The sequence below is a fragment of the Penicillium waksmanii genome (genome assembly GCF_028829765.1).
Source record: "Penicillium waksmanii strain IBT 27052 chromosome Unknown utg000005l:1.0-5232799.0:1.0-5237142.0, whole genome shotgun sequence".
NCBI classification, from domain to species: Eukaryota; Fungi; Ascomycota; class Eurotiomycetes; order Eurotiales; family Aspergillaceae; genus Penicillium; species Penicillium waksmanii.
Genome location: NW_026643252.1, coordinates 4,988,487 through 5,006,827, shown reverse-complemented (window position 1 = coordinate 5,006,827; position 18,341 = coordinate 4,988,487). Strand labels below are relative to the sequence as shown.

The 18,341-nt window shown below is 49.4% G+C and overlaps 6 protein-coding genes across 6 annotated transcripts; 2 read left to right on the top strand and 4 right to left on the bottom strand.

Annotated features, from left to right (window-relative positions):
- Positions 1-29: 29 nt before the first annotated feature.
- Positions 30-1,684, bottom strand: N7481_006762 (uncharacterized protein; the record flags this gene model as incomplete). The annotated part of the gene is given in 4 exon segments (XM_057265981.1): positions 30-776; positions 878-1,012; positions 1,077-1,529; positions 1,541-1,684. 4 exon segments carry the CDS (start codon positions 1,682-1,684, stop codon positions 30-32), a joined length of 1,479 nt encoding a protein of 492 aa, XP_057123701.1.
- Positions 1,685-3,300: 1,616 nt separating this feature from the next.
- Positions 3,301-4,835, bottom strand: N7481_006761 (putative MFS sugar transporter; the record flags this gene model as incomplete). The annotated part of the gene is made up of 2 exons (XM_057265980.1): positions 3,301-3,921; positions 3,978-4,835. 2 exons carry the CDS (start codon positions 4,833-4,835, stop codon positions 3,301-3,303), a joined length of 1,479 nt encoding a protein of 492 aa, XP_057123700.1.
- A 5,670-nt stretch (positions 4,836-10,505) lies between these two features.
- On the top strand, positions 10,506-11,445 carry N7481_006760 (alternative oxidase; the record flags this gene model as incomplete). Its single annotated transcript, XM_057265979.1, has 3 exons — positions 10,506-10,564; positions 10,622-10,915; positions 10,965-11,445. 3 exons carry the CDS (start codon positions 10,506-10,508, stop codon positions 11,443-11,445), a joined length of 834 nt encoding a protein of 277 aa, XP_057123699.1.
- Positions 11,446-11,827: 382 nt separating this feature from the next.
- On the bottom strand, positions 11,828-12,229 carry N7481_006759 (uncharacterized protein; the record flags this gene model as incomplete). Its single annotated transcript, XM_057265978.1, has 2 exons — positions 11,828-11,965; positions 12,014-12,229. 2 exons carry the CDS (start codon positions 12,227-12,229, stop codon positions 11,828-11,830), a joined length of 354 nt encoding a protein of 117 aa, XP_057123698.1.
- A 1,017-nt stretch (positions 12,230-13,246) lies between these two features.
- On the top strand, positions 13,247-14,742 carry N7481_006758 (uncharacterized protein; the record flags this gene model as incomplete). The annotated part of the gene is made up of 2 exons (XM_057265977.1): positions 13,247-13,375; positions 13,444-14,742. 2 exons carry the CDS (start codon positions 13,247-13,249, stop codon positions 14,740-14,742), a joined length of 1,428 nt encoding a protein of 475 aa, XP_057123697.1.
- Positions 14,743-15,501: 759 nt separating this feature from the next.
- N7481_006757 (uncharacterized protein) lies at positions 15,502-18,046 on the bottom strand (the record flags this gene model as incomplete). Its single annotated transcript, XM_057265976.1, has 2 exons — positions 15,502-17,386; positions 17,412-18,046. The coding sequence occupies 2 exons, from the start codon at positions 18,044-18,046 to the stop codon at positions 15,502-15,504; spliced, it is 2,520 nt and encodes an 839-aa protein (XP_057123696.1).
- Between the last annotated feature and the right edge of the window lie 295 nt (positions 18,047-18,341).

Sequence of the window (18,341 nt, the reverse complement as noted above, 5' to 3'; positions counted from 1 at the left end):
AACTTGAAATCAAACATTATATCAAGTCGTTACATAACGCAACATGTCTCTGGGCTTGAGCTACTGTCAGGAACATTGGCTGCAAGCTTTCGAGGGCTGTCTGGAGGGCCGAGATCAGTCGTTTCAGCTCCCGCCATGTTTAGATACCTGCGAAACTGTTTCCTCAGCCATATAGCTCGATCTTTCCAGCTAATTTCTTTGAAATCAGACTGGTAGTCTGCTAAAATGGAGTCAATGCGATCCAACTGATGCGAGTCCTCGGCTGCAGCCCAAGCAACGACGAGACACAATGCGATATAAGCAGCACCAAGCGGTCGATAACAAGAGGCAAGCTCAGCCTCTAGGACAATCTCATCACAGAAGAAAGACGCTTCAGCAGATAACACGGGATTGTCCGAATGGAATACACGGAGGAGCGTATTTAACATAAGACCCAAGGTAATCAAGGTGGCGTATCCTGCTTGATACCGCGAGCGCTGCATCACTACAAATGACGACGTGACTGTATAGCCTGTGGCGGGCCAGTTATCTAGGTATTCGCGCATCCTTTGGGAGTCGTTTCGAATCCGCAGATATGCCGCTGCAATCTCAGGAAGGTCGCCCGGGGTGAGATTTCGGATCCATTCCGGGAATTTAGCGATGGTGGGAAGTTTCGTAGAAGACCTGGGTATTTCATTGCGTTGGGGTGATACCGGTGCGCTGTCGTTAAGGTTGGAAACTAGTTGAAAGAACTTCGGCTCCATCTTGATTCGTGGATTGACAATAGCCTCAATTATCTGTATTAATTAGCCATAGTACCAGCTTTGCCACATCAACATTAAAAAAAATGAAGTAATATCATGTATAATATTCTCCAAACACTCGTATTTCTACATACCACAGGTACAGTCAAAGTGATAATGATGTCTCGCTCAAAATTGGTTTTGATTTGAGTGAAATCTGACATCTTCAATAGATGAGCGATGGCTTCCCCATGGCTAGCCAGTTGATCATCATATTTTCCAAGCCAGCTCTGTAAGTTAAGTTAGCATTGATCATGCCCCAGGAGAGATAAACGATCTTGGGTTTCCATATACCTGGCAGATAGTGATGAGGTAAACCGCACAGAGCGTATTGACCGATCGAGCTTCAGTTGGATCATCCAGGGTATCTCGCAGGGATCGCAGGGATCGCCCGTAGTACATTAGTGCTTCTGGAGGGAAGTCTCTATCGTGAAAATATGGGTAAGCGGTGACCAGTGCTTTGACGGCGGCGTCAAGGGCTGCACTGCTTCCCAAACGCCTCGGAATATCTTTCAAGAAGTAGCCGTAATACTCCAAGCCGTATCGAATATCGGTTATATTAAGCGTTCCAATGAGAGAGGAAGCCAGCTCGTTATCGGGAACCTGCATCGCAATTCTGAAACTGGCTGCGGCTCTAGCTGAAGGTACAATGGCCCGACGTTTCCCGAGGGTTGTGTGGCCAGTCGCTAATTTGGAATCGGCATGCTTGAACTTAAATCGCTGCTTGCCACTGCCGATACAGTTTATCTGCAGCCGACGACATCGAGAGCAAGGCTGAAGCTCGTCGCACTGGTCTGTGCATCAGCTTGGGCTTCCAATAGTAAAGCCGATAGATAATATGTCACCTTCTTCTTGATCTTGCGGCAGGCGTCGCACCCCTTACTAGATGGAACACCAGGCATTTTTGCTTGGAATCTTCAGTGTCAAGGGCGCAGCGTTTTACGCGAAACGGAATAATTGCAAGAAAAGGAAACAATTGTGATCAGCAGTGGCGGTTTTGCAGACTATAATCCTTTAAGACGCGTCAACAGCGCTCTCGGAGATCTTAAAGAAGATAAATGTGACAGTGACGAAATATGAATAGACATTATGAGGCAGATTTGACAACGTCGAAGCCAAGTCTAGCTGAAGGAAAATAGCTGGCTGACAGGTGAAGTTGGGAGAGCTGAAGCTTGGCAGGATAAAACGGCCCCAAACCTCCCCCCCCAATCACAAGCCGCTAATGGGGTCCTCGTAGCGGCAACCAATGAGCTATTCCCAGGTTTCAATGCACCACCCCCACCCGGCGCAGCATGCTTCTCATTTGGGAAAATTCAAGCCTCAGTTTTCAGGCTCTAGAAATAAAGCCAAGCCTGGCGCAGTCACACATGTGACGATCGTTTCCCAAATGAGGCATCTTCATGTCAGATAAAGAACTTTCCGGTAGGATTCAAAAGCTATAAGCTTAGCAGGTGCAACCATTATTTTGCACTCACACATACAATGCATTGACCTTCTTCTACTAATTTCTCTACTGTCATGGCAAGCTTCATTTCTTTTATCATTCGACCCGCTCAGTGGGACCCAAGCAGGACTTTAGTCCACCCGGCAGGATATCCTATCGAAGCACCCCCGGTATTTTCAATCGCAGCATCTAAGGATACAAAACCCAATGTCGTGGTTTTTTCAGGCTGGGGAGCCGGCCCTTTTGACATAATCGGAGATGGAAAATTTCCGAAATTATTACATTCTACATGCCACTTAACGCTTCGTGGTCAGCCTCTAGAGATGCGCCTGAGCCAATTGGGATCTGGAGAATGCAAATTCGACCACCCAACGATGGGTCATATGAAATGGAAGCCAGACATGTTTTCTTTAAATAAGATGGAACTACGGGATGGTTCCGACAGGCGGGTTGCTACCTTTAGCAAGGGAAAATCAGGCGAAAAGACACTGGACGTCATTCAAGGCGACCCATACTTCATTGAATTGGTGTTCCTCTCTGGAATTACGGCGATAAACCTTAACAAAGGGATGACCGAAGCAGCCGGGGAAATATTAGGTGAGGTTCTAGGAGCATAAATGATACTAAGGACCCGAGTGCGCGCTGCGTTTAGCTTTTGCATTATGGAGGAGCTAGGAAGCGTGTGATGTTTATTTTGATCTTCTAAGGTTCTGCAAGGCCATTCTTTGGCCGCACCAAGGGCTAATTTTGTATTATCATTGCGATACATATTTCTTTATATCAATTTTACTTCGTTATCACCGGTAAGCTTATTTACACAATTCTCTTTGCTCATTCGGCATTCAAGTCGAATGGAAACAAAACACTGGGAACTAAGCCAACGGCACAAGAGAGGAGCATGTGTATACTAGGCACTGATATTATTGAATAACAAGGCAGAGCCTGTCTCAATTAATTTCAATCTATAATCTATCTATCCCAGCAATTTTTCTGAGTTCTATCCAATGGTCATCTATTCGTTTCCAATCGTAAATGTACATGGAATGGCAATTCAAGCCCCCCCCCCCCTTCGACTCACAGATCCTGCTTTTCGCTTTTACGTCGGAGGGCACTGAAGATACCATTCCCACCTGGTGATCGTGCTCGGTGTTCGAAATCCTCCTCGATCTCATTGAAGGACCGTCCCTTAGTTTCAATCATAAATATGGCAGCCACAGCAGCGCCAATGACGGAGCATCCTCCAAACAAGAAGTAGGCACCGCAATTACTCTTGGATAGTAGAACAGGAGTGACCAATGCGACCAAAAAGTTGAATATCCAGTTACTTGAATGAGCCAGTGTTGTAGCAGATGCACGAGTTCGCTGAGGCTGTATCTCAGCACTGTAGACCTTGACCGAAACTGCCCAAGTCAAGGAATATATGACTGCGAAGATGTAGATGCAGACAATAACGACCCAGCGACCTGCGCCAAAGGTGGCATGGACAGCGTTCCCGGCATATAGACCACCAATTAGAAACATGATGAGAGCAAGTCCAAAACCACCATAGATGATACTGTGTCGTCGTCCCCATTTGTCACAGTAGATCAAACCAGGAATAGTGACGGCGAAAATGACCAGCGCCGAGACACCAGACGCAAGAAAGCTTGCTTCGGAAGATTCAAGACCAGCCTGCTGGAAGAGGAGAGGGGCGTACTAAACTTGAAGTCAGTATGAATGCAATAGTAGACAGACGAAGCCTTTCAACCTACATATAAGACGCCATCAATACCGCTGAGCTGCTGAACACCCATTAGGAATACTGCAAGAGCAGTGCGACCCCGGACATCTTTCTGGAAGATTTCGAATAATTTGTGAGTTTTCTTGTTTTCCGGTTCATCGTTACCAGCCGGAACTTCTTCGACTGCAACTTGAAGTTCGACCTTCTCACGCTCCGCATGAGAAACACCAAGCATGTCCCACACCGCATCTGCTTCATCCTGATGACCATGAAGAGTTAGCCATCGAGGAGATGGCGGGAGAAACATGAGAGAACAGGCCGATAGAATCATAGACAGAGATGCAAGGATGATCCACGGAGTTCTCCATGAGAGCGAAGATGCGATATTTGATGTTCCATAACAAGTGAAATATCCCACAACAAGGCCCAAAGTAATAAGCAACTGCGGGCCGGTCGTCAATGGGCCCCTCGTGCTAGTTGGTGAGATCTCGCAAATGTAGACAACCAAGTTACCAAGAAACAGTCCCTCTCCTAGTCCCTCAATCACACGGCCACCTATAAACATCCCCAGCGATGTGGCCGCAGCTTCGATGGCTGCACCGACGCCAAAGATGAAAACACCAATGCTGATGCCTTTAGGGCGACCGAATTTATCGGCAACATACCCGGCGAAAAAGGACGACAGAGCCGCGGGAATCAGAATGGACGAGACGATAAGACCGTGAATTGTCGCATTTTGACTACCTCCGAACTGAGACTTGAAATATTTCATATCAGTCACTGGGCCGATCACACCAGTGTCCATGCCGAAAAGAAGTCCATTGGCAGAAGAGAGCATGCACGCCAGGATATATGGAGGCGGCTTTTGCAAGTAAGGGAGAGCCCCCATTTTCAGGGCTGCGAGAGGTGCCAAGCCTTTTGAAAAATGTTTTTCAAGTCGCGTTCCTGTGAATTAAGTCGTGAAAACCATATGAGAGGGCCAGAAACGCAAATCGGATACGAGATTTGAGAATGAAGGTCTCTAAGTGAAATAGAACGAAAGAAGAAAAAAGTGAATGTGGTGGGCTTGAACAATTTTTCATCGCCTAATCATTTTCCCCTCCATCCCACACCCCACGGGCTGATAGATGTTGTCCACAGCTCCACCCAACCCGCAGCAAAGTGGAGGACCCAAAGATAACGAAACAGGAAGGATTTACCGCAGGTGAGATTCTGGATCCTTTCGAAGGGGATAATTCTTATGACGCCAATCACATTAATAAGCACTATTATATCCTGAGTTGTCCCGGCTCTCAGGTTGAGTAGGAGATAAGCCTCAAGTTCGAGCACTGTATATTTAGTACGGTCGCAGTATGCCAACATTGAAAGTACATACATAGTGCTGCATGTACACCGAACGAAAAATATGCATCGTCGGTTGTTGTTATGCCTTGGACCAACCACCATCCATGCTGTCTTTATCTCTAGCTTATTGAGAAGGGTCCATGCATCTTGGATGTATGGGTTAACATAATACTCCGACCTGACATTTCTTTGGAATATGATAAAAATTTCATCAATATGGCGCATGTGATTCCAGGATGCTGGCCAGGGGGGTTTCAGAGTGCGAAACTTCTGAACAACTTAAAACAGGTAAGTCATAATGAACTAGTAGTAATACACTGGAAAGCATTGTGTATTTTATCTAGAAATGCGAAGCCCATCTTCAGCACCATCACTAGCAGTAACCGTCTTATCCAGTGACCCGATATCACTAAAGAGTGTCGAAGGTACTTTCTCCACCCGGGAAGCATTCCATACCTGGCTTTGACAGACTGGCTCTCAATGGCTGAGTTCAAGCATTCACTCATCCTCTGATGGCCGTATCACAGGGAAATCTCGAGTCTCCCTTCTAAGCAAGGTTCCCCTTTTCCATTTCCCAAATTCTGTTTCCTTGTCCTCGGACTTTAGATGGCCCATCATCCTATCTGCACCGGTGAAACGGAGGCCAGCTAGGTGACTGGTAAGGTCGATTTCAAATCGCAGCCGTCCATCAACGAGCATCTTGATAGTTCCGATATGGTCATATAGAAGCATCCCGAAAGATGAGAAATGACAGCCCATGCTGAGTAGATCATTTATCCACTAGTGAAGGTATTCACAGAGCCACTCCGGGCACGGCTTGTATGATGACAATGTCTTTGAGATCTCATCCGAGTGTCTGGAAGATCGATCAACGCCCACGTGACGGTGCATCCAATATCTAAATGTGGCATTATCAGGCGGGAAGGTAAGTTCCAGGTCTGCTGACCGAAAGTCCATCACGAGCGTATCAATGAGCATGCTCCGGTCCTCAAATTTCTCCAAGGCTTTACAATCCCACATCCCGGAGGGTCCCCTCCCCTGTTGGTGCAGCTTTTCCCTGACGGCGCCGTAACGAAGAAATCTTTCCAGTGCCGCAAGGAAGGACCAGTGAAATCCCGTCCGGCCACCGCAACAAAGCTGACCACGGATCGTGCGACTGTCAATTATGGGGCCAAAAAGTCGCACGTTTGTATGGAGGGTCGAGATATGGGTCCCAAGACATGGCACGGACTGCCAAGTCAAAAAAAGGTCCAGCTCGTTCTTGACGGCATGTCAACAACGTACTCGAGATTTCTGCGTTCAAGGATTGCCCGAGTCTCTGTCGACAGTTGATGGTTGATCAGGAAAAGAGAAAGATATCGTGGGGAGCTGGACACGTCATGCTGTGTATAGTCTACTCTGGTCCCTCTGAAAACACATGCCGGATAATTGAGATCATAGTACTCACGTCCATTCAATTTGAGAAGAGTTGAGCGCGGGCTGGCCGGGGAATAGAGCACGTGTTCGATGATAAGCTCTCGAAGCTTGAGTGGAATAATCAGAAACCGAGACATGGATCTTTCAAAGCACCTGGATGAACGAACTATGGATTGAAATATGCTCAGGTTCCCAGAAATGGATGAGGCTGAAATTCTTCAGCGCGGAAATGATCATAGAAGGTTTGCGGCTGACTTGGACATTTATGGATTGATTTGGCCCCGTCGCTTGGGGGCGGTGGTCAGGCAACCATTATTTACTGTTTGCGGGGTACAAGAAGCATTTTGGAGTGCCGCTGCTGTATTTGTGCGGCCACTGAAAGAAATGGTAAGTCTAACTGAGAAATCAGTGATGCATGCGAATGAGTATATGACTAGGAGGGAGAAAGAGCCGCGATGGAGAAAGGCGATTTTAATGCCTGAGGCATCAAGGTTTTAGCTAACACCAACACTCAAAGTTGGCAAATGTGTCGTGAGCAGCCTTCCCATTCCCAGTCTTCCGATTTTCTGCCCTTTGCATACAATTTATTGCGGAGTACATAGCCACCGGGCTATTGGGCAATCTGCGACATTTTGAGCCTGAGTCTCCTGCCGCTCTGGCACCACGTGCGATCAGCCATAACATAATTGGGCTATTCATACGATACATACCCTCATCGCCAAAGTACCGTACGGAGTCATTACCACCATATCCCGAGAAGCTGGATGCTCTCTCTTTCTGCCCGCCTCCCTCTTTAACTAGCTCATCACTCTAGCAGCTTGCTCTGCCGACCGAGATCATAGCAAGAATGAGGCATCTCACTGCAACTTCCCCTGAGTCATATTTTACGCTGAACTGGACACAAACCATGGCCTGCATGAACCCGCGCCAAGACCGGTACTATCAACATTGCCTGTATGCACGGAGTACGGAGTACTTCCTAGTGAAATGATGTATTATATAGTGGAGACCAGCTAACTGGAAATAGCATTACACATATCGCTGGCGCTGCAATGGATGTTAGAACTAGCCTCGGAGAAAAGGGGAGCACAACACTCGACCCCATCCCCAGGCAATCTGGTACCTTGCCTGAAATCTCAAACAAGCCCGATGGTGAGTCTCAGATGAGAAGAATTCCGACTCTGAACACATTGGAATCGGCTTTCTTGGCTTCCCTGACTATCATACACGGGTATACACAGTCTGGGGATGTCGCGGTGTTCGGTCTTTTGAAATTGGTGCCGGCTGTGTTTGTCGAAATGACCCGTTTCTGCAAACTTCCTAACCTCAAGCACAACACAGCGCCAATCAGCGAAGAATGAATTTGGCCCCCATCTGGCACTGTAGGGGGTAGTACTTCTCCAGTGAATCCCCAACCACTTTCAACCCCTTCGATGAGCGTCAGCGTCTGCGCCTGCGCCTGGGTATCACAAATTGACAATGCATCGTCACGGCAAGATGCAGCCACCACATTCTCTTTTCATAATCTTGTATCTATTATCGCTCGCGTCAGTGGGTGCGGGCTATGGCTGCTTCTCACCCAACGGCACTCAGTCTCCCGATAATGGAAGAAAATGTGTTTCTTTGGATAATACGGCGAGTATGTGCTGTGGCCAGACCGGCCTGTGTCTCCCTAATGGCCTTTGCGAAGTCCAAGTAGATCAAAGTGCCTCCATCTACTTCCGCGATACGTGCTCCACGCCATCATGGCCTGAATCAGGTTGTTTAAAAGTTTGTGATGTGAGTACCTTCTTCTGATCGCCATTGATCTTCGGACAATTGTCAGGATATAATGGGGGAAAATATAACAACCAAATTTATTCCCAGAGTGAGAGCATCGTTGACATCCATGGAAACTCCCAAATAACCCCTTGCGGTGGCTCGAAGAATGCCGAAAAATGGTGCTGCGGTAATTCAACAAGTTGCTGCGGGACAGGAGATGAAGTGATTGTCCCCACCACCAACATCTACGCCGCTACCCCTACAGTCACTCCTACAACCATCTCTACAGCTAGTACAACGACCCTGTCAACCTCGGCTTTAACCTCAGCTTCAACTTCAACTTCAACCTCAACCCCAACCCCAACACCGAAATCATTGTCTCAGTCAGATTCGTCTTCGGGCCTTTCAACTGGGGCCAAAGCAGGTGTGGGCGTTGGGGTCTCAGTGGGTGCTATTGCGATAGCTGGACTGCTGGTATTTTTCCTTCGACGACGGGGCCGCAAGAATGATAAAGCCACACCGGAAGAGACATCTTCACCGGTATTGATGGCGTCACAAACCCCACGGGAGCTCGAAGCCCCTCATACCCTTCAAGAGAAGCCAGCTAGCGACAGGTACGAATTACCTGACAACTCCGAGTCACCGTATACGAATTATGGAGGATGAGATACCTAGGTATTCATACCCCCATCGTTGCAAGGGAGCGACTTTAATATCTTGTTTCATACCCGAGAAATAGTATATTGATTCAAAGTCTACCGTTAATTTACTTCTTCTTTCGTCTAATGCTTTGGTAAAGCCTTGGCCTGCTCAATTTCACCTTTCTATGCCGCTGACTGTCTCTTTTATCTGATGAATTTCCCGGTGTCTTCCGATAGAAGCCTCCCGAGTGGCTGTTTGCCTGAAAACACATCGTTGACATTGTCAAGATGACAGGGCAGGAAGAAAAAGCATCGGCTCTCCCAACTTCGAAGATCAATGGCCCAAATGGCCACTGATACACGTTTCTCACCCTACACTATTCTCTCTCAATATTTTGTATGCGAAGGTTCTACCACGGTGTATTCTTCTAGTCGTGGGCTTCGCGAGGCCATTCTCAAGTCTGTCAACCCGGATCATAAAACAGGGACGGACAATAGGCCGCGATGGGTTTACTCTCATAGTACTCCGAGATCCCCCGATGCAGAATGGCCTCAACCTGGCAGCCACAGGAGCCCTCGGTGAGCAAACGAACCGACCGGCGTGTGGGAAGTCATATGCCTAGGTGACGCCCGAATTTAAGCTGCCTGCCAATTACCAGAAGAGGTGGGCATTATTCCAGATTTATATAGCCCACAACTTGATCTCGTCCAAATTTGCAATCTATGTACACATATTTTATATGTGCTACAATATTCAGTTAGACTTATGAATATTTTGCTCCCGGGGTAGGGGAATTCTAGTATTTTGGTTGTATGACTCAATCAACTATCCCGCAAAATAATCCAACGAAAGTCGCCATTTAAACCTCGGCTTTCACTTCTGAACAACACCGATCTCCCGACCTGGGCCCTCGAATTCTAGATAAGTTTCGTCTATATCTGCTGTGCATCTTACTCATATTTCGGATCAAATCGGGGGATTAAAGTTCCAGGAAACGCGCAATTATCGCACCCCATTGTTTTGTTGCGGCGATTACGGGAACTACAGTGCACATCATAGAACAGCCATTCTCAATAATACTATGACACATCATCGAGGAACAGTCTACATTCTGCGTTGTAGGAGGCAGCACTTTTGTGGTATAAGAATCACTCTTTCTGATCGCATTGTTGAAATCTCTCAATTAAATAAGAAAGCCCTGCTGAAGTCTCGATCGGCTTCATTTTCAATCAATTTCCCTGACACGCCCGCGGGTCCTTGCCAGAAAAAACACCAAATACTACAATATTTTAACATGGGCCAAACTATGCGACCGCTAGTTCTCTCAGTACGAGCTCAACGCAATCATCCATTGAGATGTAAAACCCCGGTCATACCTTCATTTCTCGCCCTGGCGATGCGGCAACACTCTACTTCGACACATCTCGCTCAGAAGTCCTCATGGACGCATCCAATGTTAGTCCACAATATTTCCGTGATCATCCCCTATTCTAATTCATCATCTTGTCGCAGATACACAAAGAAACAAATCCTCGATGTTCAAACCGCCCATCGCAAGGCCTCTATCTGGCAAGATAGGGTTGCCCTGAGTACTGTCAAGGTCCTTCGCTGGGGCATGGACTTTGTCACTGGCTATGGAACATATTCGCCAATCAGCATGTCCGTCCCGAAGTCTCGTACGATGACAGAACAAAAGTGGCTCACAAGATTCATTTTCCTGGAGAGCGTGGCGGGTGTTCCGGGGATGGTAGCAGGCATGCTCCGCCATCTCAAGTCGATCCGGATGATGAGGCGGGACCATGGCTGGTAAGAAAAGCTCCCCTCTCTAAGCAAACCCTCTTCTAAGAGACTGCAGGATCGAAACACTCCTCGAGGAAGCCTACAATGAGCGAATGCATCTTCTCACGTTCCTCAAATTAGCCGAGCCTACGTGGACGATGCGTTGTATGGTCCTCGGTGCCCAATGGGTATTCTTCAGTGGTTTCTCCCTCGCCTACCTGATTTCACCACAGATCTGTCACCGATTTGTGGGATATCTCGAGGAAGAGGCCGTCATAACTTACTCGAAGGCCATCAAAGATTTCGACGACGGACATCTTCCTCTGTGGGAGAAACTCGAGGCTCCAGAGATGGCAATCAAGTATTGGCAAATGCCGGAGAATGATCGTTGCATGCGGTCGCTGCTGCTTTATGTTCGAGCCGATGAGGCAAACCATCGTGATGTCAACCATGCACTTGGTAACTTGAACCAAACCGATCCAAATCCCTTCGCGGCCAAACCCAAGATTGAGATCGGTTTGCCGCGGCTCCAGCAAAATGGTCGAGTGAAGGATTGAGCGATGGAGACATAGGGATAGAAGGTTTTGGCTGCTATTTGTTGGACTAATTAGAATGCTCAAAATAGAATTAATAATTTTCTTTCGTATATTCAAATTGGCTGCTAGGAGGAGCTCTGTCATGCGCCCAGGTACGATTAAAACCGGACGCATGGAGAAGGAAGAAAAGAAGTAGAATCTGGAATACGGCGAATTGATACAAACGGTTGATTAGATTCCTGGGTATCAAAGCACGTGGTTCTTCACGTCACCCCTTCACACAAAAAGGTAATGTCTCCGTGCCTATCATATTTCATCCCCCATAACACCGATCTCCATCCGATCACCAGTATTGCCATACATATTGTCGTTGCCAGTAAACTTAGCGTTTGCGTAGTAAAGGCTAGAGCTCTCCCTTTAGCTTGAGATCAGAAAGGCCATTTTCCGCTTCTTGAACGTTGTTCGAGGTTTCGAAAACACCGGCAAGCTGATCGATGATGGCATTGTAGTCGTCGTTGCCGGATGTTTGATCATACTCAACCTAAGGGATCACTACCCCTTGGATGCGGCTATCCAGGTTCAAATAGACATAGTAGAACGGTGCTTGGGCATCCCCGATTGCCTCAGCATCAAGTTCTAGTTTGGCCCGTATAGCAGCGACCCACCTATCAAATTTGACACTTGTGCCAGTGAGCTTCTCGGGATCCGGAAGTAACGGCCTTGTGCATTGGGCCTCGGCGAGAGAATGAGTGGATTCCTGGAGTAGTTCAGTCAGGGATTTCTGCTTGCGGTAAACGGCGTCCATATTGAGTTGGAGCAGGTTGACTTTTGACTGCAGCTCTCGATGAGTAACGTTGATTTTATGATCGACGATATTGGCCTGCTGGATAATATTGGCTATCACTCCCTTCTCTCGGAAAATGGTGTTGATTTGGTCCTGGAGGGAGCTGAGAATGTCTTGAAGTGAATCGAACGGGGAACAAGATGAAACCCACCTGGGCAGCACCATGAGTCTTTCTTTTATTTGCTGCTTTATTGCACATGTTATTTTGCTTTGTGGGGTACTTTAACTTACTAGTGAAAACAATATTACTATTTCTACAGCAGTATCTACTAACATGCAGTAACATTCTAGTGAGATTTGGTATTTTTAAGTTACACCATCAAAGCTGTTCAGACCCAGATGCCTCAGGCACCACGGCCACCATGCCGCGCTCTAGATGGCTTCCCTCCCCCCTCTTCCTCTCCCTCTCTCACCCCATCACCACTTTCCATGACTCCCCGGTTTGTGTAAGCATGGGATAATGTCATATTTCGAGCTCGCATTTTCCAATTGCAATTCAATCTCTCACCCGGCAAACAGTTTTCGAGGCGCCAGTTCCACTACACAACCGATCATTTCGCTCTGATCTACGTTTTGAATAATCAGAAATCAAATACAAAGATGAATGGGGCTACAAGGCGGAATGTTATCTATCTCGAAGTAGCATCAATAGGTGCAGTCACTTGGAAATAGTACTGGTCTGATTGGCGGCCTGCCTCGATAGAAGTTCGAAGCCGAAGCATTAACAACAGGAATCATCTTATTGGGTTGTGCCAATAGGTATACATCTCTATATTCCTCATCATACCTCATTTTGCTTCAAATTCATGCTAACCGTCTTCCAGTCCTCTGTACGGCTTGTGTCGAAAGCAACCGAGGGCGCGGCCATCATCTCGGTCCCAGATACACACCTAGGCAGATCTACTCCTGGGCAAGTACCGTCTGTACGGAGTACATCGGAGGACTCTTATATGAAATCCTTTTGCCCACACCCCCAGCATGGAGATCCTGCCCGCCGAACTCCTGCTCCAAATCACCCTCTACCTCCCCGAATCCGCCCTCGCCAGCCTATCCCTCACCAACCGGTACCTCCACCACCTCACCAACCCCGTCCTCTACGACCACAATGTCCGGCACAACCACAGCTCTGCCCTCTCTTGGGCGGCCCAAACCGGCCGGCTGTCCACATTTCAAAGGGCCCTAGACGCAGGGGCTCTGCTGCCCCCCCCCCCCACGAAGCCTCCACCCGCCACAGCCTCCAGCAAGGCCCGCGCATCGCCCAGTTCGGCCGCCTCGTCCCGCGCCGCTTACAGGACTTCCGTCCGCATCCAATCTCCCTCGCCGTGGAGAAGGGCCATGCCCAGCTGGTGAGGTTCATGATTGATGACCGGGGGGTCAACCCGAATACCACGACCCCCGAATGGCACACGCTGCTGGCCCTGACGGCCATTCACGGGCACCCCACGCTGTCGGAGTATCTGCTGCGCGTGGGTGCGCGCCAAAGCATCCCCAGCTTTATTGGGCAGCGGCCGGTGTGGCTGGCGGCTTTTCAGGGACATGCGGATGTCGTCAACGTGCTCCTGTCTGCGGCTACGCCTCCAAGGTGGGAGGATGATGGGCTCAGTATAAAGGAGCTCATGACCGAGGCGGTGTCCGCCGCCGTCCTGGCGGGCCAGGGCTCTGTCCTTCAGGTATTGTTCACACATGGGGTGGATGTTAATGTCTTCGCCCCTGACTTCTCAGAAAGTCCGCTTCATATCGCGGCCCGTTGTGGCCATAGGGAGCTGGTCTCATGGCTGCTGGCATACGGGGCGGATCCGAACCTGATAGTCCGCCCCCGGTGCTCCACGGCGCCACTTACTGCTGCCGTCATCGCAGGGCACACAGATCTCGTTTCGATCCTGATACCGGGGACGGCCATGTTCCACCGCACGCGGGCGTTGGCTTTCGCCGTCGCGCAGCAGAACCGACCCCTCATCCAGACCCTACTTGCTGGCGGGGCGCCACCACATTTCGGACCAGAGGATATCCGCCGAGCGACATACGCCGGTAACGACTACGAGGACTGGGTGCAGCCGCTGCTGGCGGCGGTGCATACGAAGGATCTTAAGCTGGTGGAGCTGCTGCTGGACGCCGGAGCGGATGTCAACGTGCCGTGTCGTGAGATCGGCAGCGAGCAGGGCAAGATATTCGACCGGGTGCTATTTTGGGCGGTTGAAGCGGCCGACGAGACGATAGTGGAGCTGCTGCTGGCGCGGGGCGCAAATCCGGAGATGAGTGATATGATGGGGTGTTCGCCGCTGGTGTACGCCGTGGAGGGCGGCTATGAGGCCGTTTTACGGGTGTTGCTGGCCTATGGGGCGAATCCACTCCGGGCAGTGAACTATAGTGGCGAGGAATTGTGGTCGTTGGCGCAAACGAAAGAGTCGATCCGGGTGCTGTTGGTGGAGGCTGAGGCGAGGTGGAAAGGGACCGGGCTGGGAGGTGTTAGTTAGTTCTGTGCGAGGAGGGTCCGCTAGTTTCAACCGGGTCCTTCAGGGCGCTGTAAGCCTGGAATAACGTCATATTTCGAGCTTACATTTTCTAATCGTAGTCCAACCTCTCATCTGTGATATAGCTTTTAACGCGCTAGTTCTACTATGTAACTGATCATTTCGCTCTGATCAATATTTTAAACAATCAGAAATTAAATATAAAAAATAAATAGGGCTGTAAGGCAGGATATCATCTATATTGAAGTAGTATTAATAGGTATAGTTACAAAGAAATAGTATTAGTCTAATTATTAGTAGCCTATCTTAATAGAAGCCTATAATATTAATAATATAAATTAACTTATAAGATTGTACTAATAACTACTAGTATATATCTCTAAATTTCGAACGTCAACAAATCTTTGTATATTCCTTATCATCCTTCTCTTTGCTTTAAATTCATACTAACCGTCTGGAGATCTTCAGTGGGGTGAGATTAAGGTTAATACCCGAGGCTAAAATCAATTGAATTCGTCTAGCCCATTACTAACTACCACATGACTACGGACGCAGAGTAGGCATAGTGTTGATTTTTCAAGACTTCAGAATCATGATACGGAATACGATCTACGTGAACGAAAATTATTGAGTAACGTTGTATAAATATAAGTAATGACGTTAAATATAACGATATCATTAGGCGCATTAGTTCATATCGAATTTCCAATCATCGGGATGCACATGATGGTCATTTAAACAAAAAAGAAACGTCTAACACCACTACAGCGAGTTCAGAAGACCCTCAATCAGAGGAAGGAATTCTGAAACATCGGCAATGATGTCAGTGGTATTCTTGACGAAGGACTTGCTCAGGAGATCAGCGCCGTTACCCAGGAGAGTCTCAATCTTCTTGATGCTCTCGGGCTTCAGCAGGCTCTGGATCTCTGGCATGGAGTCCTCAAGGTTACCCAGGAGACCCTTCAGGCTCTTGACCATCTCGGGGGTCAGCAACTCTCCGGCCTCGGTGATGAGGTCGCTAGTGCCAGCGACGAACGTGGGGGTCAGGAGGGTAGTGCCGTTGCCCAGGAGGTAGGTCAAGTTGTGGAGGGTAGTCTCGTTCAGGAAGTCCTTCTTGATAATGGGGACGACAGGAACAAGACCGTTAAGCAGCTCGTGGAGACCGCCCAGGACGTATGGCGAGAGCAAGTCGTCGGCGCCGTCGATCAGGTGGCGGGTCTCGTTGACGAAGGTAGCGTCGAGGAGGTCGTTGGCGTTCATCAACAAACTGCTGATAGCCGAGATAGTAGAAGGCTTGAGAAGCTTCTTGATCTCTGGCAGCAGAGGAGTAACCTCGCCGAGGATCTCCTTGAGGCCGGAGACCAGGTCGGGGGTCAGAAGCTCGTCGGCGTTTCCAACCAGGGACTTGGTCTCGTTGACGAAGCTGGCAGTCAGCAGGTCGTTGCCGTTGTTCAGCAGAGTGCTCAACTCGTTGAAGGTCTCCTTGGTCAGGAAGCCCTTCAGGGTCGGGACCAGCGGCACAATAGCATCGAGCAGAGTGGTGAGAGCATCGGTGGTCTTCTTGGTCAGGAGGCCAGAGGCACCAGCAATCAGGCTCTTGGTTTCCTTGACGAAGTCGTCGGTGAGCAGGCTGTTGCCATGTGTCAACAGCGACTGCAGCTCGTCCAGAGTCTGCTGGGTAAGCAGCTTCTTCAGCTCGGGCAGCAGAGGAGTGACCTGGTTGAGAAGATCCTTGAGAGCCTTGCTGGTAGCCGGGGTAAGAAGGTCCGAAGCAGCATCGATGAGGGAGTTGGTCTTCTTGATGAAAGCGTCGGTGAGCAGCTTGTTTCCGTGAGACAGAAGGTTCGTGATCTCGTTCAGGGTCTCGGTGGTCAAGAGCTTCTTGAGCTCGGGCAGCAGAGGAGTGACCTGGTTGAGAAGATCCTTGAGGGCCTTGCTGGTCGCAGGAGTGAGCAGATCGGAAGCGGCATCGATAAGAGAGTTGGTCTTCTTGATGAAAGCATCGGTAAGCAGCTTGTTGCCGCTGGACAGCAGGTTTTGGATCTCGTTCAGGGTCTCGGTAGTCAAGAGCTTCTTGATCGATGGCAGCAGAGGGGTAACCTGGTTCAGGAGATCCTTGAGGGCCTTGCTGGTAGCCGGAGTGAGAAGATCCGAAGCGGAATCGATAAGAGAGTTGGTCTTCTTGATGAAATCCTCGGTAAGCAGCTTTCCACCGTTGGTCAGCAGAGTGTTGAGCTTGCTGAAAGTGGCGGGGGTCAGGAAGCTCTTGAGCTGAGGCAGAATATCGACGACACCCTTGAGGAGAGTCTCCAGGGCATTGACAGTGCTGTCGGTGAGAAGCTTGGTGGCCTTGCTGAGAAGACTCTCGATGTTGTTGACGTTCTGCTTGCTGAGCAGGCTGTCGGCATTGACGACCAGGTCGTTGACCTTGTCGATGTTGTTGAGCAGCTTCTGGAGGTTGTTGAGGTTGTTATCAGACAGCAGGTTGTCGGCCTTGCTAAGAATGCTGGACAGAGTCGCGGTGTTCTTGTCGTTCAGCAGCTTGCCGGCGTTACCGATCAGCGTGCCCAGGGCCTGGGTGTTGTCATTGGACAGAAGGACCCGGATGTTGGTGTCAACGGGGGGGAGCCAATGAGGTGGAGAGATACTTGAAGGTATTTTCAATCTCAGACAACAGGTTAGGGTTGAGCAGACCAGCAAGGCCCTTCAGGAGGCTCTCGAGATCATCACCAAGCGAGGTGAGACCAGAGAGGGCACCACCGTTTCCGGTAAGACCACTGAGAAGGGACTCAAGGCCATTGGTGGAGCTGGAGGTGCTGCTGGAGGAGCCAGACTTGGTAGAGGAACCAGTGGAGGAAGCAGTCTCCTGAGCCGAGGCGGTGCTGTCCTCCTTAGCGGTGTTGCTGGCCTTCGCGGCAGCCGTCGCGGTATCAGCCTTGGCCGTCGCGGTGTTGCCCAGGAGGGTGTCGACGATGTTGCCACTGTCATTTGAGTTGGCCGTGTTTGCATTGGCCGTGTTGGCAGCTGAGTTAGCTTTCGCTGTATCAGCCGAGGCGGCATCATCGTTCTCCTCAGAATTGTTGGTGTTTTGGGTCGCAGCCTGAGTAGTAGCAGCGGCTTGCGGGGCGTTCACCACGGCAGTCTTAGCAGCGTCGTTACTATTAGCGCTATTCGCATTGTTCGTGTTAGCAGTATCGGCAGCAACAGCCACGGAGGTCTCCGCAGCGCCGCTGGATGCTGCAGGTGAGGCTCCAGTGACATTGGAGATGGCGAGCAGCGCCGTCGCAATGACGGGAATGAAACGCATATTGACGATTGGGCGGGCTTGTCGTAAACTTGTCGTGAATTCCGCTCAACAGGGCCTTCGTCTCGGGTCGGCAGGGGATTAAAAAGGAGCCGCGCGAGATGGAGGAAAAGCCTGGAGACAAGAAAAGGGGGGGGGGATATAATTAGGATCGAGCCTGGTCTTTATTTTTTGGACATCCCCGATGATCGACCTCGAGGGACCTCATTTTAGGAAACAATCTTCCACGGGTCATTGCACTAGGCTTTGGCGGCCTCGGTGGATGAGATGGAGACGGAGAACCGGGGCAGGTGGATCA